This window comes from Sorex araneus, chromosome 5 (genome assembly GCF_027595985.1).
Source record: "Sorex araneus isolate mSorAra2 chromosome 5, mSorAra2.pri, whole genome shotgun sequence".
NCBI lineage: Eukaryota > Metazoa > Chordata > Mammalia > Eulipotyphla > Soricidae > Sorex > Sorex araneus.
Genome location: NC_073306.1, coordinates 173,344,124 through 173,371,011, shown reverse-complemented (window position 1 = coordinate 173,371,011; position 26,888 = coordinate 173,344,124). Strand labels below are relative to the sequence as shown.

The 26,888-nt window shown below is 44.7% G+C and overlaps 1 protein-coding gene across 6 annotated transcripts in view; it reads left to right on the top strand.

Moving 5' to 3' along the window:
• The window catches only part of APBB2 (amyloid beta precursor protein binding family B member 2), a 359,038-nt gene that overhangs the window by 164,399 nt on the left and 167,751 nt on the right, over nucleotides 1-26,888 (top strand). For 5 of the 6 annotated variants that reach the window (XM_055138249.1, XM_055138252.1, XM_055138253.1 and 2 more), the window contains one exon: nucleotides 25,270-25,339. In XM_055138249.1, the coding sequence (XP_054994224.1) occupies nucleotides 25,321-25,339 (19 nt within the window). In that variant the 5' untranslated portion in view covers nucleotides 25,270-25,320. Of the gene's footprint in view, nucleotides 1-20,920; nucleotides 21,013-25,269; nucleotides 25,340-26,888 lie in introns of those variants that run through there. The other variant, XM_055138251.1, reaches the window with a different exon arrangement.

The following is a 26,888-nucleotide window of genomic DNA, read 5'->3' as shown; positions in this document are numbered from 1 at the left end:
CTAGAGCATCCTGGAGGGGACGGCAGACCACGTGGTTTCTCTCTCCATCCATGGCTTTCTGCTCCCAGGGAGGTCTGTCTGCAGCAAGCACAGCTCTCAGGCCTTTTTTTTTTTTTGAATGGCGACCTGGGAATTCTGAGCAGCTCTCCCTCACCCTGTGCCTTACGAAGAGGATTTGGGCACGTGGTAGAAATGCCCTTCTCTCCGTGGGCACAGGCTTCGACTCAGCAAGCAGAACAGAGGGTTCTGTCCCTCCTACTAAAGGCCACCCTGAGAGGAAGTGCCCCAGCCATACTTGGCATGCTCCAGACTCAGCCCAGGGAAGAGGAGAACAAGGATATTTCACGGGGCCCTTTTGAAACGGAAGCAGATAGTTATTTTTCCAGGTTTCCTGGACCTTGACTTGTTTATGCAAACCTGGAATTGTTCTCAGGAGGACACGAGCTCCCGGTGACTGGAGGGAAGGCTCAGAGATCAGAGCAGGATGGAACCAGAGGACACCGAGGGGACTAGGCGTATTCCAGAGAGAGGAGGGGGGTCTCTTGCTCGCGTCTGATGCTTCTAGACCTTTTAACGATGGGTGTGTGTGTGTGTGTGTGTGTGTGTGTGTGTAGACATAGAGACTCTATACAGCTAGCATAAGGCAGGCACACACTGTTGTCTCATGGCAGAGAATACCACAGGAAAGGTCTGTCTAGATTTTATAGTCAGCCTTGTTTAAGTTTATGGAACTTTCTTAAATCCATGGGATTGTGTTTGTTTTTCCCCTTAGAATTTTCTCGCTGGGGTATCTGATTACAGAGGCAGTTTGATTCCCAGTCCCCAAATACAAAAAAATTCCCAGCTAAAGTTATATGTTGCTTCTTTGGAACTTAATACAATAAGTCAACAAGACTTGGCTACTTCAGACATCCGTATCCTGTGACCTGTGGTCATCCTACCCTGTGACTTCTGGGAAGGGAGCTGAGGTAGGGGGTAAAGAGGATTTCCTGGTGTTTGCAACTATCAGGAGCTCCGGGCTTCTTGGTTTTGAAATCACTGTTTCTTAAGGAAGGGCCTTGGTGAAACTAGGCTCAGGGAGGCTCTCCCCTCTCTCCTGATGGAGAAACAGGCCAGGCCTAGAGAGATATAAGGCACTTGCTTTGCAGGTGCCCTTGTTTGATCCCTTCAAATGCTTGTGGTCCTTCAAACACTGCTAGGGGATCACAGAACCATAAATACCCCCGAGTACCCCTAATGTGACCCCAAAACTGAAAAAAATGAAAAAGAAAAGAAATAGGCTGGGGGGATGGAGCAATAGTACAGTGGATAGGGCACATGCCTTGCACACAGCTGACCTGCGTTAAATTTCCAAAATCCCCTATGGTCCCCTGAGCCAGCCAGAAGTGATCCCTGAGTGCAGAGCCAGGAGTAACCTCTGGGCATTAGTGGTTGTGGCCCTAAAACCAGATGACAAAAAACAAAAAGAGAAAGAAATACACCAGCAGGTTGATTAGGGCCAATCCGTAGAGATCGATCAGTAGATCGATGGATTCTGCACTTGTGATTCTTATAACGCCAGCTGGCTTCTCTGAGACCAAGGCAGGTTTGTGTCGCCTCCATGAGACTTCCCGTTTCCAGCTGTTGGCAGCACCAGAGCTGGCAGCATAGTCATTCCCAGTCACGCCGTGGGCAGCAGTTTTAGGAGAGAGAGGTGAGAGTGGTGAGGTTCAAGGAAAAATAAACAAGCTTGGGAAGCGTCTCTTTGCTTCCTTGGACACAGAGGTCTGGAAATAGGTGTGACCCAGGTCACACTGGCAGGTGTGACCCAGGTCACCTGAGTGCTGCTCCCGTCACCCGGTACAGATGAGAACACCGAGGCATCAAGAGGTGCTGTCTCCCAGCTAAGGTGCCACCGGCAATGCCACTGGGTCCTGACTCTCCGGCTCTGGGCTCTGTGCCCCTGGCCCCTGAGCTGCCTATTTTCAAGGGACTGAGAGGAGCAGGGAAGGGTCACAGGGAAGAGAAGTTCCTGGGAAGAGAAGGGACTCCAGAGCCAGGCTGGGAGGGATCAGTGTTCGTTTGATGGCTGTTCCCAGGAACTGGAGCTTGGGAGGGGAACGGGAGCTGAGCAGGGTGGCACAGCTGCCCTTCCAGAACCCTTCCTGCGTGCTGGGGGCGGGGGGAGACAGCAAGACTGGGAGGTTACTGCCCGCTCCAGGTTCCCCTTAGACCACAGGGAAAATGCTGGTAGAGAAGGGATTATGGATTTGTGATTCATCCAAGCACTGGAGGAAGCAGTAGTGTGAGGGGAGAGCTAAGGGCAGGGGTCCCAGGACACAAGGCGATGGAGGAGACATCTCTCTGCAGAAGTGTTGTGTGAAGGGCCAGAGCGATAGTACAGCCGGTAAGGCCCTTGCCTTGCATGTGGCTGACCTGGATTTGATCTCTGGCACTCCATATCGTTTCCTGAGCACTGCTAGGAATAATTCCTGAGTGCAGAGTCAGGAGTAACCCCTGAGCATGATCAGGTGTGACCCCCAAAATAAACAATAACAACAACAAAAAAGAAGTGATGTTTGAGCTGTGATTATTATTTTTTTCTTGAGTGGGTGGACTGTACCTGGCAGTGCTCGGGGCTTACTCCTGGCCTTGTGCTCAGGGGTAGTGCCAGTGGTCTCTTTCTGGTCCCTGACCTGTGATAGGAAGCCTGGGGAAATCCCAGCAACCCAAAGAAGGGAAGCTCATTCCCATTGGTCCACAGCAAGGGGATAGAGGACAAGGCCCAGGAATAGGGTCAGTTAGGCCTGAGCAGCATAAGCACCACGGGGCTTGGTGAGCTAAACCTGATGTGAGGAGTGTGGCAAGGGGTTTGGAGTCTTTTCCCAATGTTGATGGTAGGCCTCTGAATGTTAAAGCTATGAGTTGTTTGGCCTCACGGGAAACAAGGATACCAAACAACTGTGCCTATAAACACAGTGGGGTCGGACATGTGGAATGCATTTCAGCTAATACGGTCCCTCTGCTGAAGAAATGGGAGCCCTACTTTCAAGATTCCTGATCAGGATTCACAGCCACAAAATATTTTACCTACTTTTGGTAGTCTGAGTGTCAGTGTTATATGGGGAGAAAAGCCAGAGCAAACGAACCTGAGATGATGAGACAACTTTTGCTAATTGTCCTAGGCATTGGATTTTACAACCTAATACTTAATATGTGATACTTGATTTTATTAAGCCAAACACAGTTTGTAAACACTATTAATTTTTTTTTAACTTATTGGATGATTTCCTTACTCCCCAAATGGGGACAGCCTTACCCTGCGTCACTTTTGATGATGGACCAGGATTTAATTCGGGGTGGCATGGTGACCAGCTTCAGAGAGCAGATAGTGATGTTCTAAGTCAACCTTCCTGTCCTGACCCCTGAATTCTCAGCATCCTTGAAGCTCCGAGGGTGTTTGATCAGGTGGCAGAGTCTGGCCAGTGAGACCTGAGTGAAGTTCAGAGCAGTGGTTTCTGGGAATTTTTTTTATTGTCCAGATTAAATTGGACCTGTGGGCCCCTTTCATAGCTTTCCCCTCTTCTTCCCTTGAATGTAGCTCCGAAGCCTGACTTCACGGAAGCCCTCCCAAGGTCACAGGTATGAATGAAAGCAGCAGAACACCAAGGAGATGGTTGCATCATTGCTCCTACTGTCCCGCGCCACGTGTGGCTTCAGCCACATGCTTGTTGGTCCCACTCTTGGGTTAGTTATCTCATAAAGCCGAATGTAATGACCCAGCCAGGAAGATGGAGAATAAGCATTCTCCTGGAGGCCCTGATAGACTCAGAAATGTTCTTTGATACTCATCTTGATGTTTAGCCTCGTGAAAACGGTCTCAGAAGGCCTGACTTGTGTTCAAAGTTGTTTGCAGATGAAAGTGATTCAGAATTTAGTGGATTCAGAAATGTGATTTTCAAAATCAATGAGCTCGTCCATGGGAACTTGCTGTAGCAAGTGCTGCAGAGTCATAACTTCATGGCCAGTATCTTCCTATAGCCTTTTTTTTTTTATGACACTCCCAGTCAGTGTTCTAGTGAAGCACATTGCGTATATGTAACTATGATTTTGCAGGAAGCCACGGCAGCCCTCAGGATAATGGCACACGGAGTCTGAGTTCTTAAAAATGTGAAGCTTCAACAGGCTTTATGAGTTTACAGCATAATGGTATTATTAAATTTCCTGCTTCTCCTCCAACTCTTCATGGCTAAGTTCCTCTTAGATGATTTCAAGAAGTTTGGGCACTAGCTCTATACTTACTTCTATGGAAAACGATTTGTCTGGGATTTGGCTGACTTGAGGGGTTAGAGGGACATAACTTGGATTATTTTTTTCCCCCACTCTCTTGGATGTTGCATGCTCTGTGCATTGTTTTCCACAGGGAAAGTCGCCATGGTCCTGAGAATGCTTTGTGCGGGTAATAGAACGCAGAAAACTCAGCTGTCCTCTGAATTATTATGGAAGAAAGTGATCTGAGTCACAGGACCATCAAGTTGTAAAGAGGGGGACAATCCAGATGACATTTAAAATCCCCCTTCTCCCACGCCTCCCGTCCCCCCCACACACACCATGGAACTTGGGACCAGAAGCAATGCCAGCTATTTGAAAAATAGAATTACTTGTCGTTACTCTCTGTACCCTTTTCTTTAAGGGCAGATCATTCCTACGGAACACAGAGACATGCTGTAACTGCAAGACCCTTCAGCGGGAAGCTTCCCACTGCCAGGATGTCCCTCAACCCAACCGGGGCATGAGCAGATCTGGTGGGAGGGTGACAGGGCCCTGTATGGAGACTCCTTTTCCTACCCTGACCCACAGGGCTGCTGTGACTCACCTGGGCTCACGGGGAAAGAGGGCCAGGGGAAAGAACACCCTGGAAGTGTGTTCAATGTCCCTTCAGTCACGCTCTCTCCCGAGCTGTGTCAGTGTAAGACAGAGACCACTGCGGGTGGGCTCGGGTTCTGCATCCTGGCATCCTGGCATCCTCAGTCTCCGGCCACTGGTCCTCCTCCCAGCGGAAGGCCTTTGGCTGTGAGAACAGGGAAGGGCTGGGCTGCGACTCCGCCTGGGGCTGACCTTTGCTTCCGTTTCCCTGTGGTGGCGCTGGCCTGTCCCCAAGAAATCCCTGGGAAAGCAGTGGTCATGACCGCAGAGGGAAAGAGGCTGACCTTGGGCTTGCTCTGGGAAAGGGCATCCTGTGTGGGGAGGAACGCCCTGTTCCTGGCACTCCCTTAGGGCAATGCCATTTTCTTCCCCCAGTCCCCCCTGGGGGAAAGGCCATTCCGGCCAGGCCTCCCCGCGGGCCCAGCTGAAGTTGGGGAAGGGACAGCAGGTGGTTCCGGCCCAGGAGGCGGGTCTCCGGTGGGTCTCCCTGAGGTGGCAGAGTTGGGTCTCAGATTCCAGGATTCTTCCTGCAGTCTGGAACATTCCGTGTGCCCTCTCCTTCCTCCCTGTGCTCCCCTCTCTGCTGTTATCAGAACCACTGCACACTACGCAGCGCGTGCCAGTCATTCTGCTCTTTGCTTATGTTTTAGCCTTCTCAGGAAACGGTAACCCTCGGCAAGGCACGTCCACGGGGGCTGCATGTGGAATTCCTCAGGCCCCGAGCTGTGCCAGGGACAAGAACGTGGGAAAGGGGAGGGAAACTAGGAACTGGCTCCTCTCTGCTCTCCAGGCCGTTAACAACTACACTCTGTCAGGGGGGCCAGGGACGGGGAACTGGGTTGTTGGTGAGTGAGGCGCCACCAAACAGGCACACTCTGCAGTGGCCTCCCTGCTGCAGAGAGGGCTCAGGCTTGTTCCAGGCTGGTCCGTCCACGCTCTCGTGCCCCAGTCTCCAGTTTGGGGCATTTTCTTCAAAGGGGTGTCATGGAACATGAATGAGACGGCAGGCCAGAGAGGTTACCGGACACTTCTCTTCCTGCTCGCACTGGATTGCCCGAGAAAGATTCTGAGCACGTGGATAGGCTTGGTGCCAGAGTTCAAAGAGAAGGAGCAAATCTAAATATTGTTAACTTGCTTCCTGTGTGTTTATTTATGCAAAGTGGCATTTGAGATATATCTATGTTTGACATATTTGTATATATATATATTTAATATATAAAATAAAGTAGATTTTATGTAATATATTTTGTGTATGTATGTATATGTATTTGTGTGTATATGGGCTGGAGTGATAGCACAGCAGGGAGGTCGTTTGCCTTGCATGCGGTTGACCCGGGTTCGATTCCTCCATCCCTCTCAGAGAGCCTGGCAAGCTACCGAGAATATCTCACCCGCATGGCAGAGCCTGGCAAGCTCCCTGTGGCCAAATTGGATATGCCAAAAACAGTAACAATAATAAGTCTCTCAATGGAGACATTACTGGTGCCCACTCGAGCAAATCGATGAGCAACGGGATGACAGTGACAGTATGTATATATATATATATATATATATATATATATATATATATGTAATGCAAGTATTGAAGTTCAGAGAAGTTAAAATAGTTTTACTACCTCCCTGCTTATGATTGTTCTCAGGCAAGATATTTCATGTCTTCACAGGATGGTTTGAGCATTACAATGGTTAATTTGTATAGTGTCGTAAGACTGTGCATAGTTACTAGTCAGAGCATCATTGGCTTAGACGTTATTATCATTAAGAAAATTGTCGGGGCTAGAGAGATAGCCCAGTGGGCAGAATGCATGCTTTACATGTGGGAGACCTGGGTTTGATCCCCATAACTCTATAGTTTATAGCACTCTCGTTCCCTGAGAACTGTTGGGAGCATCTCCTGAGCGCAGAGATTCAGGTGTCACCTCTGAGTACCACCTGGGCATGGCCCCCAAACCAGAGAAGCAAAAACAGAAAAGAAAAGAAAATTGTCAGGGGCCTGAGGTGTGGCTTCGTGGTGAAGCACATGTCTTGCATGGGTGGAGCCCTGCGTGCAGTTGCTGACACGGTGATGATAACAACTCAGCCACAAGGGAAAATTGCTAGTTGTTTTCTCAGCCATTCTGTGGTGAAATTAGGGTCGGGATTGAACTGATTCGGTTTCTGGCTCTGCCTGTGGTTTTCCTGAGCACTGGAATGAGCCCTTAACAGGAGCCAAAACAGCAACAACATAATTTGTCGGTATTGTGTGATCCAGAGAGAGTTGAGAGACAAGTCAGAAGGTAAGTCCTTTGGCACTTGGTGAAGAGCTGAGGAGAAACTTTCCTGGCTGGTTTAAGACGAGTCGGCTTCCCTGAAACTCCCGATCGAGCGCCTGGTAACTCTATCCTGTGATCCTCTTTCACCAGCTCTATCCTTCCTTCCTCTGCCTGCAGGAGGCCACAGAATATAATACTGGACAAAGGGCTCTGGGCTCAAGTGGGCCTGACCTGGGTCGGAGTGGGCCGGGGTGCAGCTGTTCGTTTCCTTGATTAGCCAACATGATGCGTGGTTTTTAATTTGCTGGCGCTCCGTCTTCTTCTGGGCCATGGCCTCTGGCAGAGATTGGTGTGTGGCCCAGGTAAACCCTTAAAAAATGCTCCTGAGCCCCATTCCCGGGCTGGTATCAGCATCTGCTGGGCCTCTCCTGGCAGAAGCTCAGACCTGACGTAGTGTTGAAGTGCGGGGACAGGGTCCTTTCTGGATAGATCCCAGCCAGCACCATCGAGGACTCCTGGCTCTGCCTCTCTCAAGCTTTTGGTGTGGACCCTTAACTGGCATGTGAGGGTATGCTTTATGTGTCCAAACCTGTCCCTAGAGCATAGAAGAGACTAGAAGTGAGTGGATTATGTCTTCTGTGAGGGTTCTCTGCTAGATTCTCTTTTCCTTTTTCTGATTTTTCCACTTAAAGCAGCCTTGCACGATGGGACGTGAGTCTCTGGTGGGGAAGGGAATTCCACAGTCTGCCATGATAACTAACAATTAGCAGGCGACAGAAGTAAGCCAGGTTCTTCTGAGCCACAAATCAAGAAGTCAGATGCCCCGTGTGCCGGCTGCTCATCCCATTGCTCGTTCAACAAGGCCTCATCAGTTCTCAGCTCTCAGCCGGCCTTCTGGCCACGGTTCGGAGCACCCGCCAACATCTTCCATAACATGTAGGCTGTAATTGCCCTTGGAATGGCTTCTCTCGGTGATGTCGGTGCTGCCAAATGACCTGTGTCAGCTTCTGGGGACACTGGAAATCTTTCTTTTGAATCGCCTGCATTCTACTTCATATGAAATCATTTTCCTTGGCCAATTTAGCAAGATCTTTATTCTTCCCTTTAATTATCAGGAGGGGTGGGGGAGGGGGGAGAGAGTGAGGAGGAAAGCAAGCGAGCGGAGAACTGGAGCAGACCGTCTGCTTTATGGGGCAGTCCATTGCTTATGTTTCCTCTAATGGAGCTATGAGGGCCCAGTTAAGCAAATGGAAGCTTCATTTCACTCGTGTTTGGGGTGATTCTGCTGGGTGCTTTCTGTCCCTGCCCTCGGCATATCTCAGTTGGATTCGGGATGGCTCAGCATGCTGAGTTCATGAGAAGATGTTTTCTTTGTTCCATAAATTGTGTGCACTGCAAACCATTCTCCGTAGGGAGCCCAAACAGTTCTTTGCTTTTTAAAGTCCCTTCCTCTCCCCATGAAAAGTTCTATTAACATGTTTTCTGAGCTGCAGCATAAAATTCATCTAATCTAGTATGCAAAGCAGATAGTGTTCTGGTCCATCTTCAGAAACTCTGAACCTGCTCTTTTGTAGTAAAACTCAGATGTATCACCTTTTATGTCATATGGGTTGAAGACATAGTCAATGAAACTGGGAGATTTCTTAGTTCATTTAAAAATGTATCTGATGATATATAGTTCTAGCTTCAGGTACAAGCTGGTTGTTTCTCAGTTTTATACTCAGAAAATAATACAAATCAGTCACATGAAACAATAGAAGACATTTTTTTCTAAATCTTGCCATCCAGAGATTACTTGCTGTTAGTGTTTTGGTGAACTTTTCTATTCATTCCTTATGAACTACTTGTTAAACATCTGCCGTGTGCCAGGCAGTAAGGATATATTGATGAATGGAGCCCAATCCCTGTCCTTATAGGGGAGGATGTTAAATGTTATATTATATATATATGTATATATATATATATGTCACTGTCATCCCATTGCTCGTTGATTTGCTTGAGCGGGCACCAGTAACATCTCCATTGTGAGACTTGTTGTTACTGTTTTTGGCATATCGAATATGCCACGGGTAGCTTGCCAGGCTCTGCCATGCCAGCAAGATACTCTCGGTAGCTTGCTGGGCTCTCCGAGAAGGGCAGAGGAATCAAACCCGGGTCAACCGCATGCAAGGCAAACACCCTACCTCTGTGCTATCGCTCCAGCCCTATTATATATATAAAATAACATAATATGAGACTGACACCCAAGGACAATAGACACAAACAAGGGCCAGGAATATTGCTCCATTGTTGGAAGCCTGTCTCATGAACTGGGGGAGAAGGCAGCTGGAAAAGATAAGGGATCACTAAGTCAGTGATGGTCGGAGATAGGTGCTGAAAGTAGACAAAGGACCAAACATAATAACCTTTCAGTATCTGTATTGCAAACCATAATGCCCAAAAGTAGAGCGAGAGTATGAGGGAAACTGTCTGCCATGGATGCAGGGGGAGGGTTGGAAAGGAGGGGTATACTGGGGACATTGGTGGTGGAGAACGTGCACTGATGGAGGGATGGGTGTTTGATTGAAACTCAAACATGAAAGCTTTTAACTGTATCTCACAGTGATTCAATAACATTTTTTAAGTTATATAAATTTTATGTTTTTTCTAATGAAAGTTTATTTTCGCTTTTGTGAATTGCATAATTTAAAAATATGACTCTTATTCCATTCAAGAGAAGTTTTCATAGGAAACATCCTGATGTACTATGTACTTTATAAAACTTAGTATAAATGTAGAATATTAAAAAAGATGAATATGATTCAAAGTTACTATTTCAAAAATGGAAGAGAGGGGCCAGAAAGATAGTAGTGGTTAAGGCATTGACTTTGCATATGACCCACCCGGGTTCAATCCCTGAGAACTTCTGGGAGTGATCCTTGAGAGTAGAGCCAGAAGTAAGCCCTGAGCAGTGGCGTGTATGGCCTCCAGTCAAAATAAATAAATGAATTAAATTCAAAATTCAAAATGGAACAGAGTACATTCTTACACTGAACACATGCCAAAAACACTTTTTTTTTTTTTTTTGCTAGGGGCAGGGGCTGTCTTACATCCAGCAGTGCTCAGGGCTTATTCCTGACTCTCCACTAGGGACCACTCGGTGGGCTCAGGGCACCCATATGTGGTGCCAGGAATCAAAGCTGGGTATGCCGCATGAAGGCTAGTGCCCTGCCTGTCGTACTGTTGCTCTGGCCCCACAGTGAAAGACTGAATTGTAATATAATGCTTAAAAAGATTAAAGAGATTTAAAGATTACTTAAGACTTAAAACAAGAGCATACTTGTGAATTAGAGAAATCTCAGGCAAAAGATGCCATATGTCAAGAATTAGAAATAAAAATTCATTTTAGAAATAAACTCTCAAGATGGGCACTAAATTAAATGAACATAAATATTTCCCTAAGAAGAACTGATTGTGAAAAAGAAAGAAAATAGTTAAAAAGATAAAGGAAATAAAAAATGATTTGGGAAGAGTTGTAATATATTGAAGATAGGCAAAAAGATTCAAAATAGGATAAAAGGAGAAGGAACTCAAAGCAAGGAATATAGAAATACTGTATTTTAAGGGAAATTATGAAAAGCACTTGAGCTGCTTTTTTTAAAGAGCTAATATTTTATAATACATATTTAAAATGGCCAATACCATGATATGCCAGTAAAATCACTGTATTAAAAAGTAAAAAATCATTTAGGCATCTAGAAATAAATTTCAATAAGAAAATTTGATTATTTGTATTCTTTCGGACAGAAACTTTTAAGCGCAAAATAGAATGGACTAGAAGGAAAATGGAAATTCTTACTAATTATGTCTAGCAGAATTATCCTTCTGACATAAAGAACAATCATATCTTGGTCTTTTGGCTAAGACCAAGTGCAAATCTAAAGAACAGCAACCTTTACTTACCATGTCTGAAATCAGAGGAGGAAATATTGTTTGCCTGAGCTATTCCTGTGGAATCTCCAAAAGGTTCAAGCTTCAAACAATAGTGACCAGAGAGATAGAAGGTGAACCCAGGACAGCTAAGGGTCCGTGTCTCAAGGACTCTCAAGTCTGTTGGAAGAAGTTGGATATCTGAACTTCAAGATCAATAATTTCAGACATCTTTATGTCAGTGAGGACTTACTAGCTGAAAAACAAGTTATTGAGACCCTGTGAAATTAAAAGGAGCACCATTATATGATCTCAAAAGTGATCTTGAAAGACTCAAGTATTTATACCTGATATTATTCCTTATAGCAATGATACCACAGGATTACCATCTGATAGATGACTGGAAGCATCTTTTTTACTCAGTGTTGATTAAGGGCGAGAAAATGTCTCCATTAATTTATTGGATGTAGACATTGAACAGCAGTGACTAGCTCACCAGCACTTCTCACAGTTGCCAAAATCTGGAAGCAACCCAAGTCTACAACAGTGGGTTCCTAGATAAATGGTGGTACATTTACACGGTGGAGTACTGTTCAACTGTAAGAAAAGATTTGCTGCTTCAGAAATGGCTCTGGAGAGGATCATGCGGAATGAAGCTAGCCAGAAGGAGAGGCACAGACATAGAACTACCTCATATAGGAGATGTGAAGAAACACGTAGGGATATAACAAATGCCCCAAAGCAATAGATACTCAGAACTGGGCATCATTAGGAAGCTGAGCACAGTGATGGGGTGGGTGGGCAGGGGCATTAGGATTGTGGGGGGAACACTGGGACAGTGGCAGAGGGAAATGGGCACTATGGGGAGGCTGTGGTGCTGGATTGTGTTACGTTTGAAGTACAATATTAACACGATTGTAAACCATGGTACCTAGGATTTTTAAAATAATAATACTTTACTTTTCACTTTTTGGGTCATACCTGGTGATGCTCAGGGGTTACTGCTGACCATGCACTTAGGTGTCACTCCTGGCGGTGCTCGGGGAACCTTATGTAATGCTGGGAATCGAACCCGGGTTGGCTGCATGCAAGGCAAATGCCCTCTCTGTGCCCTCGCTCTAGCCCCCAAAATACATTTTTAAACGAATGAGAACTTGGTATCTATCATGAGCTTTCTTAACAAAATATCAGACCATCAGATGGATTGAATCTCAGTCTTTTTGAGCCTCTGGGTTCCAGCTGCCAATCGGCAGGACATTCAGAGGGTGAAGAAATCAACTGTGCCCTAAATGCGTACATAATGAGCAGAACCCACACTCTTCCTCCATGGGCCCAGGTTCCACAATGAGTAGTCGGGAAGAAAAATGAGAGTAGGGATAGAGATGAAGTGCAGTGGGAAGACGTCAGATTTGAAGACAGAGAGCTAAGTCACTAGTCTGACTGCATGCTTTTTGCTGCCAGCACCCTGCACTACCAGAGTGACCCCTAGCCAGAGCGAGGACTAGTCCCTGAGCACCACCAGGTGTTACCCTGCCCCAAACACAAAGCAGGAAAAGGACATAGCATTTTTTCTTTTTTTTTTTCTTTTTGGGTCACACCCAGCAACGTACAAGGGTTACTCCTGGCTCTGCACTCAGGAATTACCCCTGGCGGTGCTCAGGGGACCACATGGGATGCTGGGAATCGAACCCGGGTTGGCCACGTGCAAGGCAAACGCTCTACCCGCTGTGCTGTTGCTTCAGCCCCTGGACATAGCACTTTTTAAAGAGTGGCTAAGACCAAAGAGTGTTAACTAGGTTGTACACTAAGGTAAGGAAATCCTCAAGGAAGGTCATGAAGTTATTGCTGTATGTTCAAGATGGTTTACTCTGGGGGAAAACATAAATCAAGGATGGCCATCCGGGGTGGCTAGCTGAGTTGTTTCTTGAATAGTCGTTATGAGCTTTTTTATAATAATTATTAAGGTATTTGTTTTGTGTAATTTTCTAAATTTCTTTTGCTCACCATAAAAATATTTCTTAAATGTATAAATAAGGATACCACATGCTGCCTCTATTCCTACTTGCTTTTGTGTTCATCTTCAAACATACAGAAATTAGCTTAAACTCATCACACTAGTGCATAGCTAGTTTTTTCATTCAGTCACAGTAGATGTATTAGGCGGGGGAGCACAGCTAGTGGGGTTCAAGGGAAACATATGTGATGCTGGGATTTAAATGAGTGTCTTAGTTGCAGCCACATGCTAGGCTAGTCCCTTCATCTTTGTGCCATTGCTCTGGCTCTGGTAAAGATTTTTCTTTTGTAACAAAATACAGAACACCCACACTTTTAAATACTGTATAGTATAGGACTGGAGCGATAGCACAGCGGGTAGGGCGTTTGCCTTGCACATGGCCGACCTGAGTTTGAGTCCTATGCCCCTCTCAGAGAGCCCGGCAAGCTACTGAGAATATCCCGCCCGCACAGCAGAGGCTGGCAAGCTACCCGTGGCATATTCTATATGCCAAAAACAGTAATAACAAGTCTCACAATGGAGACGTTATTGGTGCCTGCTCGAGCAAATCGATGAACAGCGGGACGACAGTGCTATACTATTCTATATATAGATATGAAACTTCAATCACGTTCCTAGTTGATGGGCTTTTAACTTGTTTCTTGTTTAGTTCTTAATAAAATTATTGCTGCATAGCTGTCCTGACAGCAGATTAGAAAAACTGTCAGTGTCATAGTGTGGTCTGGTTTGCGTATTACAGCATGGCACTTGCTCAGAAGAGGATTCAGCACTCCTGCCGTGTACTGCATCCTAGCAGTGGGTTGCCGCTTCCCGTGGCAGTAGCATGAACCGTATCTTTTTTGCAGGGGATGGGGAATGGATCCAGGCTTTTAGACGTTCTGTGTCACTCCATCCCTGTTGACCAGAGCCAATCCCAGCACTAGGCCGGATTCATTGGGAAGAGATGGGGACGTTCCCGCCCCATCCTCAGCTCTGCATATTCTGCTTTAAACCCTCTTCTTAGAAACGTTAAACACTGACTAGTTCTTCTCCACTGCAGGTATTATGTCTTGGAAATAGGGAAAAAAATGGATGTCAGCTAGCTCTGAGGGCAAAGCTCATGTTCACGTAAAAAAAAAAAAAATTTCTTGTTAAGGGTTATAATGGTAACTCTTAAGTGGAACAATCGATATTTATTGCTCTGTCTGTTCTATACAAGAAAAGGTGTCTTCATGGTGGTTGCAATTCCCCCAGGATAGATTTCAATAAGCAAGTTTTTCCCTGTCTGGACATACTTTTCTTTGTAGTGTTATTAGAAATGGTGTTGGAATCTGGCTGTGGGAACGGTGAGCTGGTTAAGCTAAAGAGCTCCCGGGCCGGAGAGCAAGTGGAGGGTGGGGTGCTTGCCTGGCACACGGCTCACCCAGGCTCTACCCCCAGCACCTGTATGTTCTCTCAAGCACTGCCAGGAGTAATCCCTGAGTGCAGAGGCAGGAGTGACCCCAGAGAATTGCCAAGGATGCCGCCCCCCAAAAAAGATAAAAGGCTCGAATCACAAATTAACATCTTTTGCCTAAGACAGAATGACACCTGAGCCCAGAGTTAGGAATACCCAGCCCCTCCCTGCCAAATAAAAGACATTTGAGATAGTTTTAGTCCTTGTTCCTTTTGGTGCCACCACCCTATTAAAATATATATGTGATAAATTTAGGCTACCATTGTATACTGATTTGTGTGTGCGTGTTTGTGTGTGGAAGGGGGGAGGGAGTGAACCTAGTGTTGCTCAGGGTCTACTCCAGGCTCCGTGCGCAGAAACGGGCATTGGAGCTGGGGTAGGCACCATAGCCCCTGTACTCTTTTCTTCCAGCCATAAATATCTATTTTTTGTTTTTGTGTATTTGGGGGCTACATCCGCTGGTGCTCAGGGATTACTCCTGGCTCTTTGCTCTTTGCTCAGGAACCATTCCTGGCTGGCTTGGGGGTCAATATGGAGATGCCAGGGATCAAACCTGGGCCAGCAGTGTGCAAGGCAAGCACCCTACCCACTGTACTATCACTCTGGCCCCTAACTACTGATTTTTAACACTGGCTGTTCAGTACCTAGGTATGCATTTGATAAGAATTTTTTCTAGTAATCAATATCTTTTTTTAAAGAAAAAGTTAATATTTGGGACAAAGAAGGATTATATAGTAGGTACGACTCTTGCTTGCACACAATAAGGAGTAAGCCCTGAGCACCACTGATTGTGACCCTGAAGTACAAAAGTTAAAAATCATTTATTCCTACTGAAAGTAATATATGCCATACCTGTGTTCCCTCTGATGTGAAATTAAAAAATACTGAAATAAAATGCATAAGATTGAGTATGCATACACAGATCAATTCGATGTACCTGCACTTATTTAAGTACTCTTTATTTTGTGCACATCATAACAGCACAGTGCTCTAGTTGTTTAAGAGAAGCAGCTTATATTGTACTATATCAGCCACTGAAAGGATTTTTTACCCCAGGTAGCACACCTGGCTGTACGCAGGGCTTCTTCCTGGCTTTTTGCTCAGGAATTACTCCGGGAAGTGCTCAGGGATCCATACATGGTGCCAGAGATTGGACTGGGGCCAGCCTTGTGTAAGGCAAGCACCATACCTCCTATAGTAGTTCTCTGGCCCCAGAAAGAAATTTTAAAAATAAGTTTGTGGCTGACTTTTCTGATTTTTGGAAACCCACCCCCAGAATGAGTGAAAATTTCACAACTTGTATTTTTCAGAGGGAAGTAGGGGAATGATAAGTGTGTTGCAGTATCCAGGAAAATCTTGTGTAACAGGGAGTATCTTACTCGGCAGAGCTTTTTAGTGGCCTGCCGAGCACTGGTGTAAATATACAGCATCATTAGAATGACCTGAGCCTACAAGTTCTAAATGTGAATTAACCTTTTTGTGACTTTGACATAAAATCTGTACTCCGGAACTGGAAATGGAAATGTAAGACAATCATATTTAGTATATTTTTTCCTTAACTTTATGTACTATGTGGCACTTGAGAGCAGTGCAGGTCCCGATCTCTGTCTTGCCCACTTAGTACATGCCTCTCTGAGTCTATGTCTATAGTTGCTCACTTAGGCTTTCTCTGTCCGGGGTGGTGAGCAACTGATAAGCGTTTTTCACAACCTTGAAGGCTGAGAGTTTGTTTATCCAAGTGGATGTCTCACCTTGTTTTTCCTTTTCTGGAACTTATATGTGTAAATGGGTTGCATTCACCCCAGGGTAGTTCAAAATATTTCTTAGAACTGAGGTTGTGTGCCTAGACTTAATTGCACCAGGCTAGAATTTTCGGAAAAGTGGCTACTTGAAAATAACGAAAGGAGGGGAACGGGATTGGAGGGTGGGAGGGATACTGAGTTCATTGGTGGTGGAGAATGGACACTGGTGGAGGGATGGGTTCTCGAACATTGTGTGAGGAAAACACAAGCACAAAGATGGGTAAATTTGTAACTGCACCCTCACGGTGACTCACTAATTAAAAATAAAGAAATAAATTTTAAAAAAAAGATCACGAAAGGTTTGAGAGGCTCTAGGATCTGATGTGTATGGGATCATTGATGGCTGAAAGAACTTTATTCTGGAGGTTTGGGGGTAAGCCAGTTGCTGGGAATGGCGTTGTGTTAACTGGCATGTGAAGAGGGGAAAGATAGAGTTGAAAGGCGGTAAGGGAAGGAGGTTTCTTTGAGGCCTGGGCTGCAGTTCTAGAACTGTGGGGAAGAACTGAAGGTCTAGAGAGTGGGTAAGACACAGAGGTGAATTCAGAAGAATGTCAGACTTAGTGTTTTCAGCTGAATTTGGAAAGACTGGGAAATTCACTTATCTCTCACCTGTCTTGGGTATCATATAAAAGTACATGATATCTCTGTTCCATCTGCCTTCTCTCCTCTGCTCATGAAGCAGGCTTCCAGCTATAGGGCAGTCCTCCCGGCTCTTGTATCTACTGTCCTTGGGTGTCAGCCTCATGTGATGTTATTCTATACTCCACAAATGAGTGCAGTCCTTCTGTGTCTGTCCCTCTCTTTCTGACTCATTTCACTTAGCATGATACTCACTAAGAAAATGATGGCTGGAGGAATCAGTTGGGATGGGAGATGCATGCCAAAAGTAGATAATGGACCAAACATGATGACCTCTTAGTGTCTGTGTTACAAGCCATAATGCCCAAAAGTAGAGAGAGAGAGTATGGGGAATATTGTCTGCCAAGGAGGCAGGGGGAGGGTGGGAAAGGGGGTGTATACCGGGGATGTTGGTGGTGGGGAATGTGCACTGGTGGAGGGATGGGTGTTTGATCATTGTGTGATTGTAACCCAAACATGAAAGCTTGTAACTGTCTCATGTTGATTCAGTACATTTAAATATATATATATATATATATATGTATATGATTTCATTTAAAAGTACATAGTTTGTGGAGGCTGAAGCAATAATACTGCAGGTAGGGATTTGCCTTGTATGCGGCCAGCCCAGGTTCAATCCCGGCATCCTAGGTGGCCCCATAAAATGACCTCATATACAGGAGTATATTCCCTAGTGCAGAGCCGGAAGAACACCACCTAATGTGGCCCCTCCCTGCTTAAAAAATAAAGCCTCTGGTATGTTCTTTGGAGCCAGATAAAAGGTGACATGTCATTTATTTATTTTAGTAACTTAAAAACATGGCAGTGCCTGCGCTGCAGTCTGTGTTAATTAAACCACATTGCAGTGTGGGCTGCCAGCAGTAGCATGAACAGGTAATAGGTACATGCCAGTGGTATGCCGTTAATAGGGCCTTGGTGGCTCCTGATAGGGTGTGCTTCCCTGGGCTTTCCTTAAACTCCTGCAGTGCTGCCACTGAGTCATGTCCGCAGGCTGGATTTCCATCCAGCGGCACATGAAAAGGCTGCAGAAGGGAAACTTTTGTGGCTGAGCCATTTCCCTTAGGTGGCGGATCCTTTGTTTTGGAATCACCAGAGTGTTCTTCTGGGGCCAGCGGTGACCTCCTCTGCTTCTGGGTGTCTTTGAACTTAGTGTGTGATTTTTATGGAACAAAAGCTCTTGCTGCAAGCAGGCGCTGGCCAACCTCTAGCTTTAGGGCTGAGGGAGCCTTTCTCCTTGTCCTTGCTTTTATGCAAAAAGTAGGTAATATTTTTGATCAGGGTGAGGCTTCGAAATCTGTCCGTATTCCCTGTTACCACAGAAGTGGCTTTATTCCTGTGCCATTGTGTTCTTAAGTGTGTGAAAGACTGGCCTGGGGGTCCCGGGGCTGTGAAGTCAGCTGATGGTGCCGGGGAAGTAGGCCATCTCAGTGTTCAGCCTTTTTATTTTTATTTTTTTAAATTTATTTTATTCTTTAATTAGTGAATCACCGTGAGGGTACAGATACAGATTCACACATGTTAGAACTTGTTTTTCCCTCATACAATGTTCACAAACACATTCCTCCACCAGTGCCCGTTCTCCATCACCAATAAACCCAGTGTCCCTCCCCCCAACCCCATCTCCCCCCCCCCCATCCCACCCTGCCTCTGTAGCAGGGTACTCCCTTTTGATTTCTCTCTCTCCAATTGGATGTTGTGGTTTGCAATAGGGGTATTGAGTGGCCATTGTGTTCAGTCTCTAGTCTACTTTCAGCACGCATCTCCCTTCCCGGGCGGGATCTCCAACCACATTTTACTTGGTGTTCTCTATCTGAGCTGCGTGTTTCCCCAGCATGTGAGACCAGCTTCCAAGCCATGGAGCCAACCTACTGGTACTTATTTCTACTATTCTTGAATATTAGTCTCCTATTCTGTTATTCTATATTCCACAGATGAGTGCAATCGTTCTATGTCTGTCTCTCTCTTTCTGACTCATTTCACTTAGCATGATACTTTCCATGTTGATCCACTTATATGCAAACGTCATGACCTCATTTTTTCTAACAGCTGCATAGTATTCCATTGTATAGATGTACCAGAGTTTCTTCAACCAGTCATCTGTTCTGGGGCACTCCGGTTTTTTCCAGATTCTGGCTATTGTGAACAGTGCTGCAACGGTGTTCAGACTTTTTACTGCTGAGTGATGTCACTCGGCCTATCCCTTGATGCCCAATCCAAATCGTGACATCTTAGTCTTGTCCCTGTGCCATTCTCTGTCCGCTGTGTGTGTGTCCTGGTCTGGAGTCTGCGGCCGGAACTCTGTCCCCTGTCTTCCCTTGCTGGGGCCACTGCTCTGGGATCTGTTGCTGGGTCTCTCTAGGGCCATTGCCCAAAGAGGCTCTGACCGCTTGGCTCGCCTTGGTCTCCAGTCACTGCCCTGTTCACGTGGGTAAGACCCTCTGATGGCCTGCCATCTGTCTGGACATAGGCGAAGGGCCAAGGAGAAGAGGTTACTCTGCCGGGAGATTGGAAGCCCCAGATAGGCAACTCCGAGCACTGGGGGCTTCCTTTCTTGTCCCCTGCTTTCCCTGCACCTGGTTATCTGTGAACTGTTTGATTGATTGGAAACCAGTTAGGGGCGATTAAACACAACCAGTTAAGGGGCTGGAGCGATAGCACAGCGGGTAGGGCATTTGCCTTGCACGCGGCCGACCCGGGTTCGAATCCCAGCATCCCATATGGTCCCCTGAGCACCGCCAGGGGTGATTCCTGAGTGCATGAGCCAGGAGTGACCCCTGTGCATCGCCGGGTGTGACCCAAAAAGCAAAAAAAAAAAAAAAAAACAGTTAAACTCATTGTATGCCCGGATGCCCCTCCTCTTCACTCCCACCTGACGTTTCCAGATTCTAGACTCACCCAGGAGCACTAGCTTGTGAGCCACATACATGCTTCAGTGTTTTCTGGTAGCCACATTGTTTTTTCTTTCAAGTCAAAGAACTGTGATTGCAGAGTTATTGATAGTTGAGTCTTAGGCATATATTTCAAGCCAGTCCCTCCACTATTGTCAACTTCCCTCCATCCGTGTTCCTGTAGTCCCCTCCCGTCCCAACCTGGCCTGTCACCTGGACAGGCACATTTCAGAGTCTCAGTGGTTGCAGCTGAAAGCTCATGTTTTCAGGTTTGTTGAGTCTGTGTTTGGGGTATATGGCTATACCACTCACCAGTATCATCTGGTAGCTACATTGCTTAAAAAGTGAAATTAATTTTAAGTGTTTTTTGTTTTTGTTTGTTTGTTTTGCAGGGAGGGGAGCGTTTCCCTGGCAGTGCTCAGGTACTGCCCTTGGGTTGTTGCTCACGGTTTACTCCTGGTACTGGTTGGGAAACCATGAAAGAAAAAGAAAAGCTTGCATCTAGTCCCTGGAACAGTCTCCAGAGCCCTGGTTGCATGTTTTTTTCTCAGTATACCCAAAACAGTATCTTTTTTTTTTAAGTTTTGGGTGGTTTTTTTTTGTTTTGTTTTGTTTTTCTTTTTGGGTCACACCCGGCGATGCACAGGGGTTACTCCTGGCTCAGGAGTTAAGTCCTGGTGGTGCTCGGGAGACCATATGGGATGCTGGGAATTGAACCCAGGTCAGCCATGTGCAAGACAAACGCCCTACCCTCTGGGCTATTGCTCTAGCCCAGTATCTTTTTTTTTTCCGTAGCACTATCCTTCTGTTGTTCATCAATTTGCTCGAGTGGGCACCAGTAACGTCCTCATTGTGATAAATAATTTTAAAGTACTAATGAGATATTTTTATAGCACTTGACTCTGATGCAGAATTTTCATTGGAAATATTTGATGTGTACTTGGCTTGATGTGTACTTGGTTAATTTATGTTGTACTTGGTTAATTTGTGTGGAGGGTGAGTATTTGTGTTGCACCTGACTGGGCTTCCTTCTGGCTCTGCACTCAGGAATCACTGGTGGTGCCCGGGGCCCAAATGCTGTGCCAGAATTGGAACCCAGGATCTGTATGGCAAGCACCTTCACCCCTGCTGTGTCTCTCCAGGCCCATATATTGCATAATATTTAGAGGTAAAAAAGTAAAATCACTAACCCAGGTATTTCCGGATATTCTTAATTATTTCCCACAAATAAACTAGTGATTTATAGATTTATATTGACATGGTAATTAAAATAGTCATTGATAATACATTTAAATAATTAACTAAAGTTAAATATTTAGTGTCTTGTTTGCTGTACTCACCTTCCCAGTGTTCAGAGTTCTACGGTGTTACTAGTGGCTGTGATACTGGGTCTCAAAGCTGTATATTATTCTTTTTTAATTTTTTAAAAGTTGTTCACAATGTAATCAAATTAAATATTTGATTGCATTTAGTATTCAGACACTAATTCTACCACCATTACACCTTCCCACCACCATATTTCCATCCCAGACCCCGAAATCTGCCCCCAAAGCAGAACTAGCATAATTTATTTTGTATTGCTTGTTATAAATAATCCACTGAAAATGAGACTAAAAGGGTTTCTTAGAGGAAAGTGTGTGTGAAGATTGTTGAATTTCACCGAGGAGCCATTAAGCCCTCCTATAAGAGATTAGTAACATGTTGTCAAAGGTTGGCCCTGTGTGCTTATCTATATCTGGGTAAATGTATTTCCCCCTAAGATTGGTTGCCTTCTACTTGAATCCCAGTCAGATGTTGTGTGCTACTCTTGGTATATTGGTGGTGTAAGGTACGAGATGTTGCTGCCCCGTGGCCCAGGAATAGATTCACTGCCTGGGTGAGGCAGGTTTTCGGCTGCCGGGGTTGGCCCTGTTGGGGTGGTGAGGGGAACGCACCCGCCCGCTCCTGGTTGTCCTGAATTAAACAGCCTGGTGCAGGGTCCGGTGGCATCTGTATCGCATTTCCTGTAGATTATTATTAAAGCTATGCCTGTGTGCATTTGTGTTCTCAGACCTCTGGCTGTGTTGGATCAATCCATGCTTAATCTAAATCTCCAGAAGCTGGTTTACTAGGTTAGATTGATTCTCAGTGTCCAGAGCCTTGAGGAAAATGACTGCACGCTTAGGCTTCATCCCAGGGGTAGGGAGTGCCTTGCACATTGTAGGGACTTAAAAAGGTTGCCTCACTAAATCCCATTTCGTCACCAAATTCCCACAAATGATATTTTCACATTGTTTGCTGACTCTACTCTCACACGTTTTCCCTTATTATATCTTCTCTGGAGCGAGCAGATGCCATTGGGCTACACTAGCATGCATCAGGGATGTGTGGAGACGTTACTGGTGTCCACTCGAGCAAATCGATGAACAACGGGATGTCAAGTAATACAAGTGATATCTTCTCAGAGAGCCAAGTTATTTTTCTCTAGAAAATACCACTCAAACACTATTTAGAGAAACTAATTCTGTAATTTCTATCAGTATCTCCTGCTAGCCTATATGTTCTGTGATAAGGGGAATTGTCTTCTTAGCATAATGCGCCGCTAATGGCAAGGAAGGATTAAATATGGATCATATCAATATAAAGTGAGAGCAGAAAGTCCAGTTATCATAGAAGTTAGCCATTTTTTTTAGTTGGGGAAAAGCTTTTCCTTTGAAGGTTTATTACACTAAAACGTGTGCAGGATTTTAATTCAAGAGTTCTCAGAATACTTCTGTGACGATGCTTTCTTTCTATTTTATTGGCCCTTATTTTGTAAAATGGCTATCACCTCATCTCTGTTCTTGCTTCTAACTTAAAAAACTAAGAAAAGGAAGAAAGTTGGGCTATGAAATGCTTTTAAGGAGCCAAAAAAAGATAAGGGGAGAAGCAAAAGTGCATGGTGGAAGCTTTAGCTCTTGTTATTTTGGAACCGTTTCAAGCAAACCCACCCTTTCTATTATGCTGGAGTAATGAGCCTTACCCACAGCACGGGGAAACATAATTAAAAATGTACCGTGGGCCAGTAGACCAGGTTGTTGGTCATTATCTGAATCATAAACTTTGGAAGTAGTGGCCATTAGAGGTTACTAGTTTGGAAAGGTTAGATTAGAATTTAGTCTTTGCAAACATCAAGTTTCTCAGTTTGAATGATGCTTTCGAAAGAGAAGAACTCTTGGCATTTGACTTTCTCTTGTAATGTCTCCTGAAACAAGCACACAGAAATAAGCCCACAGGTGCCTCATTTTATTCGCCCCATCGTGGCACCCTAGAGCCCAGAGACTGGCTCTGGCTTGCCTTTTTTTCTGCCCTCCATGATAGACTTTTCTGCTGAGATAAATATATTTTTCTGTTTTTTTTTTTGGGGGGGTACTTTTTTTTCTGTTTTTTCTTTTTTAAAATTTTTAAAATTTTATTGAATCACCAGGAGATAGTTACAAGCTTTCATGTTTGGGTCACAGTCTCACAATGATCAAACACCCATCCTTCCACCAGTGCACATTCCCCACCACCAGTATCCCGGGTATACCCCCGCTTTCCCACCCTCCCCCTGCCTCTAAGACAGACAATATTCCCCATACTTTCTCTCTACTTTTGGGCATCATAGCTTGCAACACAGACACCGAGAGGTCATCACGTTTGGTCCATTATTTACTTTTGACATGCATCTCCCATCCCAACTGGTTCTTCTAGCCATCATTTTCTTCGTGATCCCTTCTCCATTCCATCTGCCTTCTCCCCTCCACTCATGAAGTAGTCTTCCAGCTATGGGGCAATCCCCCTGGCCCTTGTATTTACGGTCCTTGGGTGTCAGCCTCATGTGATGCTACCCTACACTCCACAAATGAGTGCAGTGGGGGGGGGGGTGGTACTTTATAGAAACGCAGCCATGCACTATCTGCAATTGAATTAGTGTAGTAAATGGTTGGTTCCATGTGGTATTCCTGATAGCAAGCCTTTGAAAACAGGGTCACTTTTCAGTTTTGCCTCTTATGAATTTAATGTGGTAGCCTGCAGTTTACCATTATACTTAGTTCTTCATTATTCTTCTAAGGCATTTTCTGTGTAAAGGCAAAGTCTATGTGAGCATGTGTACATACATAATAAATATGTGTGCTTTTAAGGTGTTTCATCAGAGAGAGATGGCACGGCATGCAGAGTGTGGCCCTGCATACGGCTGACCAGCGCCCATTCCCGGCGACCCCTGTGCACCCTCTGAGCCCCTGAGCACCTCAGGATGTGGCCTCCAAAAGCCAAGATGATTTTTAAAAAGTGGTTAGTCAGACTGGATCAGGCCATCTGATCCTCTGCCTGCTTCTGCTTCTCAGTGCTTTGATTGAAGCTCTTCGGGAGTCAGTTTGTATAGATCCACTTAGATTTTCCTAGTGGTGACATTGTTTTCCATCCCATGGATGTATCACAAGTTAATGATCCTATTATTCACTGAAGAACAGTTTGCTTGCTACTGATCGTTGGCTTTTAGATCAATAGAACCTACGTGAATGTATATGCAGAATAAACTCTTAGAAATGGTTGTTGAGAAATAGGCACCGAGTATTCTGAATTTTCTCTTATTTCTAAATGACCCCCCAAATAGTTTTGCTAGTTCTTATTCCCTCCAACAAGGTTTGAAAAGTCCTATTTCCAGCGTCCTTGTGTTATATTATCAAGCTTGTTATTTTATTCCACACTGATGGAGGAGACCCAATACATTGCTATTACTGATTTGTGTGTGGGGGTTTGTTTTGAGTAGGGTAAGTTGCATGTGTACTTCTCCTGGGACTTGTTTCTGTTTTTTGCTTATTTTGCAACTGGCTTGTTCATGTTTTTTCTTAAGAATTTGAGGGAACTTTTTCTTCTTTCTGTAGAAAGCTTCCCTTTCTATTAAAGTTTTTTTATCAGGTCTTTTCCTTTTCTTTCTTTCTTTCTTTCTTTCTTTCTTTCTTTCTTTCTTTCTTTCTTTCTTTCTTTCTTTCTTTCTTTCTTTCTTTCTTTCTTTGCTTTGACTGTGTGGATAGCCATTGTGTTTTTTTCTAAACAGAAGGTTTAAATTTGCGTATAGTAAAAGGTACCAGTTTTTCCCTTATTAGCTTCTGTGTTATATGGATTAATAAAAAACAGTTAACTTCACAGTGTGGAATGGGGTGGGGATTGGAGGGAAGAAAGGAGGGAAAGAACTGAAACTGGCAAGGGAAAAATAAGCAAGAAATGTTTGTGGGGACTGTGAATATGCAGGAATTCACATTTTAGCCAAAAGTTGTATAACCATTATAAACAAAAAATTAAGCATTACACGCCAACATTTATTATTTCAATGGCTTCTAAATGGATTTTTTCAATGCTGTGAAGGTTATTATTTTATGTTTTGTTATGAAATTTTAATTTCTCCTATGATTTCTCTTTCCAGATTTCAGCTTATAACTTGTTTCCTGCACTGTTGCCGACATCTGGGGAATCCATGTCAGAAGTACTTCCAGGTCAGATATACATTTACATGTTTCAATGCAAAGAAGCTGTTGAATATTAAAATTTTAACATAGGCATGTAAGATAGATTATTTTTTTGATGATGTTAAACTTAGAGGTTTTCAAAATCAGCAAGTGTTGCATCTTTATTGTTCTTCACTCAAGTAACTGAAAAATGAATCTTTCTCAGTGAGATAGAGGAATCCGCTTGACTGTACTGTAGTCATTGCCTGTCTCTATTAACACGATCTGAAGATATTTTAGTTGACTGTAACAGGAAATTAAAACTCTGCCAGAATTTGCCATCTAGCATTACACATTACCGCCTGTGAGCTGTTAAAAGTGAGCGAAGGGGGTGTTGGTGTGGAGTGGAGGCAGCGACTGAGATGAAGTAGGGTTTGTTTAGAGGTGCTTGCCCTAATTTAGACTGCTGTTAATTTTAGGTCTGAAGAAGACTGCCTTAGTTTATTCTGTGCTCCTTTCTTGGAGTCATGATGGATGCTAGACTTGACACAGTGTAGCACACGATTTCATTCTTATCCTCCCAGCAATATAGTAAGGATCAAACCTTTGAGATGATGTTTTCAGTGAAACACAGTACAGCTACGGATCTGGTTCAGTTCCCTGTTTGTTAGGACACATACCACTCAGCCACTCAGAGTTTATCGTTTCTTCATGTATCGGGTCCAGGGGAAGGAGGGGGACTCTAGGGCAGGGCTCAGGACCCCTCCCTGCGGTTCTCCACCAGACTGGCGGTTCAATGTGAAGACCCTGCAGTGCTGAGGATTAACCTGAGCCACCTTGGTAGTGCCCAGGGATCTTCAGGGCCATAGCGAGAAGTGTGGGGAAGTTTCCAAAGCTGCACCCAGAGATGCTTGGAGGATCATGGTTACAGTGATGGAACTAGAGTCAGCTTCAGGAAAGGAAGTGTCTTAATGCTGAACTAACACCCCTGGTCTTCCTTGGAGAGTTGTTCATTTGTTTGTTTTTTGGCGGGAGGAAGAGAATTGGGCCATACTTGGCAGTGTTTAGGGACTAATTCTAATTCTGTGCCCAGGAGTGACCCCTGGCAGTGGGGTCATGGGGTCAGTGGGATGCAAGGCAAGCACCTTAACCCCTGTACTATCTCTCTGACCTCTGTTTTGAGTTTTTGAATAAGTGGATTTAAACCACAGGCAAAGAGTTATTACTGGTTCTAAATTCTGAAATTGAACTTATTGCATATGTTCACGTCTTTTCCATGTGACATTGTGCAATTTTAACAGAACTAAAGTAAAACAAAATAAAATAAACACTAAGCTTGGCAGAAGTATGTGAGTGGCAGGAAATAGCCTTTTTATTAAAACATTTAAAAACAATATGAGAGGCCTAAGTTCACATAGGAAAATTAGAAAATTAGATGTGATTCTCTGAAGCCACTTAACCACACTGTGATAATTTGGGCACAAGGAATAGAGTCTTTGAGCAAATATCTATTTGATTTGATATATTAAATCTGAAAAATTAAAGGAAATATAGATGGCCTTTTAAAAATACATTTTAAAATACTGAGAATAACTAC